The sequence below is a fragment of the Scardinius erythrophthalmus genome (genome assembly GCF_964197995.2).
Source record: "Scardinius erythrophthalmus genome assembly, chromosome: 2".
Lineage (NCBI taxonomy): Eukaryota > Metazoa > Chordata > Actinopteri > Cypriniformes > Leuciscidae > Scardinius > Scardinius erythrophthalmus.
The window spans coordinates 55,183,574-55,192,959 of NC_138222.1; the positions used below are offsets into that span (position 1 = coordinate 55,183,574).

General features: G+C 37.8%; 1 protein-coding gene across 1 annotated transcript; it reads left to right on the top strand.

Annotated features, from left to right (window-relative positions):
• Positions 1–243: 243 nt before the first annotated feature.
• Positions 244–8,644, top strand: LOC308704965 (uncharacterized protein). The gene is made up of 6 exons (XM_081389704.1): positions 244–401; positions 1,401–2,371; positions 2,520–2,639; positions 4,453–4,522; positions 5,044–5,214; positions 6,716–8,644. The coding sequence occupies exons 1-6, from the start codon at positions 356–358 to the stop codon at positions 6,853–6,855; spliced, it is 1,518 nt and encodes a 505-aa protein (XP_081245830.1). The 5' UTR covers positions 244–355; the 3' UTR covers positions 6,856–8,644.
• The last annotated feature ends 742 nt before the right edge of the window (positions 8,645–9,386 follow it).

Sequence of the window (9,386 nt, forward strand, 5' to 3'; positions counted from 1 at the left end):
AAAGATGATTGCCACAATATAAATGTATCATAAAAGCAGTTCTTCTAAATGTTCCAACAAGTAAAATCGACAGCGAGACAGTGACAGAATCCCATATCGTCTGTTAATTTTCGTTTTCTCCAAAGCAAGCTAACACAGTCACTGTACTGAATTTCTGGGACGCTTGTCTCTGTAACTGTTTGGACAAACACTCAAAGCTAGTGTGGTAAAGAACTTCCTTTACCTTATCAGTGGTTTCGTTTCAGAGGAATAAGTGCGCTGTGTTACAGGCTTTCGACACCAGTTTCTTGCACTGCTTTACTGCTGACGATCCAGACAGTTTTTGTGTCAGATACATCGGAATAAAGGCGTAAAAATGAGACACGGATTATTATTGATCGCGGTTTTCATTGCTGCAACAGGTAAAGTGCACTATTTTACATTATTACTCGCTTTGAAAGGAAATGTTAAATTACACTGTGTGTCTACCATTAATTAAACACTGTTATTTAGCCTAATTAGTACCTACTGACATAACACACAGTAGTGAGTCGCACTGCACTGGAACTTGAAATTTTGTATAACACGTCAGAACATTATAAAGAGCAAGAAATATTAATAGCCTAAAATGTTTTTTTTTCTTTAAGTTGGTATGATGTTCTTTTCTTCCCTTAATATTTAAAATGGACTGACTAGTCCAGTTCAGAAGTGTAAACTCTCAAGTGTACAAAAACTGTAGCTGGGGTGGTACCCTTTCAAAAATACACCTTTGTACTTAAAGAGTGCATATTAGTACTGTAAAGGTAAATATTCGTACTAAAAGTGTACATATTAAATTGTAAATTAGAACCTTTTAAAGGGGAGGGGGATTTAAGGTTTATTGGGACACTTTTACCCAGTCACCTCAATGGCAAAAAGTGACCCAATCAACCTGAACTTCCCCCTACCGTCCCAGTGACAGCTTTTGAACCATTTCTTCTGAGAGTGTACCCAAGTGCACATTTTTGTCTACTGGTAAACGAACTTTCCCTAAAGCAAAGAGAGAGTGAGTTATTTTGTCAGCACTTTCAGTTATGCGACTAATCTAAGGATCACACATCACGTGAAATCGGCTGAAGTGAATTATCACATTTCCCTATTGGGAAATTGTGAAGTGTGTACTTGTAACAGCGCGCGCACTTGTTAGGAGGAAGTGAATGTATGTAAACACCATGTGCAAAACAGATGGAGGCTCTCTGTATAGTGTGTACTTTCTTCTGAAAAACGTTTACCTAGCTAAATATGTTTTATACGGGTAATTATTATTAATTTTAAATTATGAATCTTTTGTTTTGCCACTGATTTTTTTTGGCAGATGTAGCTCACGCTTGGGAACAAATTTCTCACATTCCTACATCACAAGTCTGCATCTTTTTCCTCAGCTCTCACCTCAGGTGAATATAGTTCAGCTGTTATTGTCAAACCGAAGACAACAACCCACCACCCGAAGACAACAACCCACCACCCGAAGACAACAACCCACCACCCGACCACAACAACCCACCACCACCCTAAGACAACAACCCACCACCCGAAGACAACAACCCAACACCACCCTAAGACAACAACCCACCACCACCCTAAGACAACAACCCACCACCCGAAGACAACAACCCACCACCCGAAGACAACAACCCACCACCCGAAGACAACAACCCACCACCCGAAGACAACAACCCACCACCCGAAGACAACAACCCACCACCCGACCACAACAACCCACTGCCCGAAGACAACAACCCACCACCACCCTAAGACAACAACCCACCACCCGAAGACAACAACCCACCAACACCCTAAGACAACAACCCACCACCCGAAGACAACAACCCACCACCCGAAGACAACAACCCACCACCCGAAGACAACAACCCACCACCACCCTAAGACAACAACCCACCACCACCCTAAGACAACAACCCACCACCCTAAGACAACAACCCACCACCCTAAGACAACAACCCACCACCCTAAGACAACAACCCACCGCCCGAAGACAACAACCCACCACCCGAAGACAACAACCCACCAGCCGAAGACAACAACTCACCACCCGAAGACAACAACCCACCAGCCGAAGACAACAACTCACCACCTGAAGACAACAACCCACCAGCCGAAGACAACAACTCACCAGCCAAAGACAACAACCCACAACCCGAAGACAACAACCCACCAACCGAAGACAACCCACAACCCGAAGACAACAACCCACAACCCGAAGACAACAACAGCCCTTCCACCAGCACCAACACCACCCACCACAAAGGGGAGTTATAATGTTGCTGATGCAAAAGGCAATATCTGTATTCTGGCTGACTTGGAAATCGGGATCCGTGTGAACACCAGTGAGGTAAGAAGCTTTCTGTTGGAGTGATCTATGTTACATCCAAATGCGATTCCTGCTTATTGTATCTAAACCGCTTGTATCATTCTCACTGTCTACCTTGTCATTTTCCATATAAATATTATCCATTGTTCTGCAACATTTGTCTTTCTAGGTTAATGGGACGTTCATTGTTCAGCCAAGCAAAACTACTTCCAGTGGAGATTGTGCGAGTAAAACAGCTAAAATCATTCTCAGTTTTAATGGAGGCCATTTAATCCTACAATTTAAAAATGTAAGTCTGTTTATGAATTTTCAATAGCCTATTCTGAACAATGTTGTAATGTATGATGAAATTTACTCAACAAAAGATTACAAAAGATAACAAAAGATATACATTTAGAAGATCTAGAAGATACTTTTACCTTTGTAGTTATTGGCCTGGACCACAAAACCAGTCACAAGGGTCAATTTTTTAAAAATTGAGATTTATACACCATAAAAAAGTGTTCCACTGATGTACGGTTTGTTAGGATAAGACAATATTTGGCCGAGATAAAAGTATTTGAAAATCTGGAATCTGAGGGTGCAAAAAAATCTTAACAATCGCCTTTAAAGTTGTCCATTTATGTTCGTATTTTGCTGCATCCACTCACAAAAATAATTGTTTTATATATTTACGGTAGGAAATTTACAAAATATATCTTCATGGAACATGATCTTTACTTAATATCCTAATAATTTTTGGCATAAAAGAAAATCAATAATTTTGACCCATGCAATGTATTGTTGGTTTTGTGGTTCAGGGTCACAATTGTGAAACGTTTTTGCTTTTTACACGTTACCGAATGTGACACAGCTGTCACTAATAACCTAATGTAACCTCATGGCTGGATGACTGGAAGTGAGGCTTGTTGCTCCAGGAACATTTTCCCAGTTTGGGGTGGATAGGCTGAAAAAAGATCATTATTATTATTGCACCTAGCCCAGACTCTGTATCTTTACATCATGACCATCTTTGAAAGCAAAAGACATTTTATGAAATGCATTAGCGCTAATCTGCATTATTTTACCTGCTTCCCGAACTGCTTTGAGGCACGCCAGCAATACCTCCTAGAGTAGGAGAATTCTTCCCTAATATTTCTTGTAGCAGTTTTGATGTCTCGGACAGGTCTTGTGGCGGTGGCCCTCCTCCTTTACACAATAAAACATTTGTTTAACTGTATTAAACCAATCGCTACTTTTTGATACAATATATCCAGTCGAGTAAATCAATTTAGCTAGCATACTGTATATAACTCACCGGTTTTTCCAGATTCCTTTTTGTAGTGTCTTTTCTTGAGCTCACAAATACTTTTTCATACTTTTTCATGACTTCTTCTACTGTGCGCTTGACAGCTAGATTTCTTGAGTAAATATTTTCCATTATCTCCTGCCAGGCTTTGGTCTTGGGCACATGAGTGACTGATGGATTATATCGACTTTTTATGGTGTTTTTTCTTTTACCGTAAAAGAATGGCCTTTTTGTCCTCGGCCCAGTTTGGCATACGTTTTTTTTTAAGAGCCTGAGCCTCTTCACCCCATGCCTGCCCATCCAGAGACTATTCACATTGGTTTTGTGGTCCAGATTGTAGTGGTGAAGACAGTGAAATCTCCTTTTAAGCTGGCCAATCATCCTTTATATGATTACTCTGGTTTTTGTTAGAGCAGTGTTGTATCGTTCCTGCAATATGAAAAACGAAAAAAGACCGCTATCTCTATATGCGCACATTTAACTAATTTTATTGATCGATTCATCTTAGCTATACTGGTGTTATTTAAATGAATTTTACCTGTGCAGCTCCTATTGGATATGTAAAAGGTGTCTTAAGCCATGAATGACAGGGTTAGCTGATTGATTATGAGATGGTGACCCACATCACATCAGTATGATGCAGTTATTATGTGTGTAGATAATGTTTGTTACTCAGGTGGTTTATTGCTTGTTACAGGATTGTTGTTGTGATTTGAAAATTGTGTGATGGTTTTATAATACATTATGGTTCTTATTCTATTGTGTTTGTGTATTTTTGGATAATATTCTAATGATCTTTTTTTTTACTTTCCAGGATGAGACCAAAAAAAAGGTTTATGCCGAGTATGTGGAGTATGATTTGATCTATGCTTTCAAATATGGAGGTAAATTCCCTGCCATATGACTGGTCCAATTTCCCTTATAAAACACCCACAATTACACACATCCTCAATTTTCAGCAATTTATTCTCAGGACTTTCAACTGTTATCTGTATAGTTACACAGTTTTTTTTATTGGGCATCTAAACAAAGAGGTTAAATAAGTATCTGGCTTTTTTAACTTTAATAAGTTATATATATTTTAACTCATTGGTTCCTCAAAAATCTACTGAAAACTGAATTCTTCAAAATCTTTTTAAAAAGATATAAATAGCCAAGCCTCAATAAAACACTAGTGAGGAATCCTTTCCCTCACTGTGAAAAATTCATATGCATGAATGCATTTCATTTTGAATTCAAAATCAATATGACTGCGCATAAAAACTCAAAGATATTTAGTTATTATGTCCATGTGAATACATTTTCCCAATTTGGTTGTGGAAGAGTTTTGACCTATAATTATGACTTTTCGTTACAATTTCGTTTGTATGTTTGATCAAATTATTTTTTATTTTTGTCAACAAAGCAATGGGAAATTACTCAGGGAAGAACGAGTCTCTAGAGCTGTTTTCTGCGGATCCGGGTCACTCTTACTCCTGCAGTGCTGAGACCGTGTACATGGGGAACGGTGTGAGTCTAGTTCTGACCAATTACAAACTTCAGGCCTTCAACATCAAAAACAAGGGATTTGGACCAAGTAAGTATAGAGTAATGACACTTCAATATCTTAAAGCACCCCATCCTTGTAGTCCTTAAAGAAACCTCTATGTTACACTCTACATCAAGTTATGTTGCTATTTGGACTATCCTCTTTGCCTTTTTTATGCACTGTATAGCTTATGTCCTGGTCACAGTGATCTTACCAAGTAAGACATGTTCCTGGATCACCATATTTTGTGTCATATTCTTAACTCTCCCCATAAATTATCCCTAAAATCAGAGGGAAATGATGGTGAATAACACTGATGTAGAAGCACTGGTTGTAAGCCATGAACTGTAAACTGAAATCTGATTGGTTGATTGGAAATCCGGTTCCAGGATCAACAAAGATGCTGTTATAAAGTCCAAAGGCTACCTAACATATTATTAACTAATGTAGATGCATGTTTTTTATTAAAGGGGTGGTTGATTATGATTTCACTTTTCTAACTTTAGTTAGTGTGTAATGCTGCTGTTTGAGCATAAACAACATCTGCAAAGTTACAACGCTCAAAGTTCAAATCAAAGGGAGATATTTGGAAATCATTTTTTAAAGACTACAACAAACGGCCGGTAGGGACTACACGACATTCCTCCCGGGTCTCTTCTTGAGTCTCTCCATCATTGTCCGACTCCAGTTTAAACATAAAAGGCAGAACATTTTAGTGCTTGTCTGCGTGAGGTAATCAGAGTTGCTAACATACACACCAGCTCTTGAGGCTCCGCCCTCTGTGCCAGGAGCAGCAGCTCATTTACATTTAAAGGGGCACACAAAAAACAACGTGTTTTTACTGACCCTCAAAAGGGGACAACTTTAATATGCTGTAAAAAATTATCTGTAGGGTATTTTGAGCTAAAACTTCACATACACACTCTGGGGACAACATAGACTTATTTTACATATTGTAAAAAGGGGCATTATACCCTTTGAAAATCTGCTACCTTTTTAAATAGCTTTTTTATTATTTGACATCATGACAACTTTAAATGTCATGCACATTCAATTATTATCTGTAATACAACTGTAAATGGGCAGTTGTGTCTGCAATTTTGGCCACCTTTTTAAGTATTATGTATATCTGTATCTACTGAATTATTGCTATTTTAAGACTGGAAAAATCTACACAACTTTTGGCCAGATTTTCAGTTTGGATGAGTCGATGCTAGTTGCTGAAAGTCAGAGCCAGTCTTCAGATTTGAGTTGACAGATTTTACAGAAAATTGCATAGTGTAAAATGATCACAGACTTTTGTTTCTTTTAGTTTCAGACTATAATTCTGTCCAGTCAGAGAATCAAACATTTGTTGTTTAGTGTTGGATTCCCAGTTTTTCTTGAACCACTCACAACGTTGGCAAGTTTATGCCTAGTGTTTTAAAAATGAAGTCGTGTAGTGTGTTCCACCCTTTAATTTTTGCCTTTAAAACTAGAAAATTGAACTGTTTTCGTTTCTTCCAATGAGATACAAGTTCACTGTGCTCTATTTGTGTTTGTCCAACAGCTGATCTATGCAAGGCTGATAAACCGGACTACCGCATTCCCATCGCCGTGGGCATAATCCTCATCATTCTCATCGTCATTGTAGTCATTGCTTATCTTATCAGCAGAAAACTGAGAAGTAATGGGTACCAGTCACTATAGAGGCCTATAAGTCCTGATTTATACCAGCGATTCAGGCTTACAGGAGATTTAATGCTGTTGTGTACGTCTTAAGTGAATGTTACTCATATACTGATGATGAACATGGATGGCTTAGGATCTGTCCAAACAATGTTTACTATTCAGAGACCGTATGCCACATCCTAACACAAGCTGCAATCATACAAACAAATGACAAAGTTTGTAAAAAAAATCAACTTTTTTTGAAAGAACCTAACCTAATCCTGAAATTACAGAAGGATGTGCAAAATCTACTTTTGCTTCATCTTGTGTAAGTGTTCTTTTCTGTAGGTGCTCTTCACTGCTTGTCTCATGCATTGCTTTTTCTGTGATTGGCTGATCAGCCCATGTTAATCTGATTAATATGTCCAAATTTGGATTTAAACCTATAGGCTGCATAAAAGGGAATTCAGTTGCTCATGTTTATGTTGGGATATATATTGGCCTTCACTGTGCTTGTAATTAATAATAGAATAGCTTTTTTTTTGCAAACTGAAGGGTTTTACTATATTGTATTGTCTGATCCTTTAACTCAAGTTGCACTGAATAATGGGAATAATGTGTAATTTTGGATACAAGTAATAAAAAAGAATTCCCCCAAAAAGGTTACTTTTTTAATATGCAGCATTATATAGAAAACTATTCTATAGTTTTCATGGTATGTCATTGTAATGCATCTATAAAGCTGGTCCTGATTTGTCTTTCTCAGTTTTTGTAGTTTACCCACTTTAATTCATTTCATGTGGATTATCTTTTGTATATTAGTGAAAAAAGAAAAGTTCTGTGGTGTAGAAATGGAAGAGGAAGAGGAGAAAACACAAGCATTATTTTTGGCAGTGTGTTATGTGGCGGCACAGATGCAGAATCGTGCAAAAGCATATTTAGAACAGTTTTCTATTCATTTCACCATAATATGAGTCCACGCTTTAAAAAATTTTTTTAAAGCAACATATCTGAAATCATCCTATAAATTCTGTCTTTTTTCTTCTAAATTTGTTTTGGATTTTAGTAAGTCCTGCTTGAGAAAATCAACTTTTTAAAACCTTTTTATGCCTTTATAAGGTTAAACATTGAGAGTATTTTTTTATTTAAGATTTTTTGTGCCATTTTCAAACTGCGTGCAATCGAGGTGGCGCTCGAGAGCTCGTGCAGCACAGATGCATCTTTAGAAATATTTGGGAATTGCTAGGAAATTTGAAACCACATACACTAGTCTTTTCTGCCTTATCTTAAAGTTGTCTTTCTCTTTCAATACATTTTACTTTGTATTTTCTTTTTACCTAGCATATTCTTATGTCTGTGCAGCTTAGTAGTGTTTGTTGACATCTCTATTGCAAAACTATTTTCTTAGTTTTCTTACTTCTTTTATAAAGTAGAGTCCCGCACTGTAAAATATGACAGTGGTTTCATGTTCAGCCTTTCCATCTGTATTGTCGAAAGACCTATGGCAAGCCGTTTTAACATCTAATCCTTAAACATTAATCCTTGCTACTAGTGCTTTTTTTTTTAGATACTATTATCTATTCCATTAGGTACTAGTACTTATTCATTTCATTTGCTACTAGTGCTTATTCTTTATTCTTTAGGTACTAGTACCTTCTTAAAGATACTAGTCTTTATTTTTTGGATAAAATTTGGATAAAATAGTGCAAATTTTTGGATGAGTGATAAGGATAAGGTCACCCATGCAATGGATAAATTAACAGCTTAAGGATGTAAAGGCAACTTAACTACTTTAATATTAATGGAAAATAAAAGTGACTTGCATAATTCTTGTTCTCCTTGTGTGTTTCTATGCGTGTTAACAATTTAGCAGCAAGCCAAAATCAACTCAAACAAAGTCCATAATGTGCATTTTCATAATGTTCACGCACCTTTTGCTGAACACCAGCCCGCTCTCCCCTCATCACACTGGCCCCGTCGTATGCTTGCGCGATGGGTTTAGCTTTGTCATCATCAGTGAAAAGACTTTTCCGCCTCTCCAGAATGGCAATCGACTCGGCTGTTGTATTCAAGATAGGGATGAAAGCATAGAAACGTTTTTGCACAGCATGGTCCCTGTCAATGTATCTGAACACAAGCACTAACTGAGTCTGTGGGAAACATCAGTAGTGTCATCTGCTTGAATTGCTACGAATCTAGCTGACTTCACCTCTTCCATTATATACTCCCTGATGACTGATAGCATGCAATCCAACAACTCATTTTGTACATTCTTTGATATACCTTTGAAGACTGTGGCAGTTTTCAAGTGCTCCTCAAATACCTCGCGACGCTACCAAGTAGACCAGTCCATGAAAAATGCCAGTTTGGCTTGAGCCTTCATTCTTCATCTTTGCCCCTCAATGCTAATTCGAACAGGCCACAAAACTTCACACAGTCGATAAGACGACCTAGAATTTGGCGGTTCTTAACCTTCTCATTGTGACGACGTACAGCTATCCGGTAACTGTCGTCCAACTGTGTGGCAATGTTGACCGTCCCGAAAGCCGCCAATTTTAGGCATCTGTTCA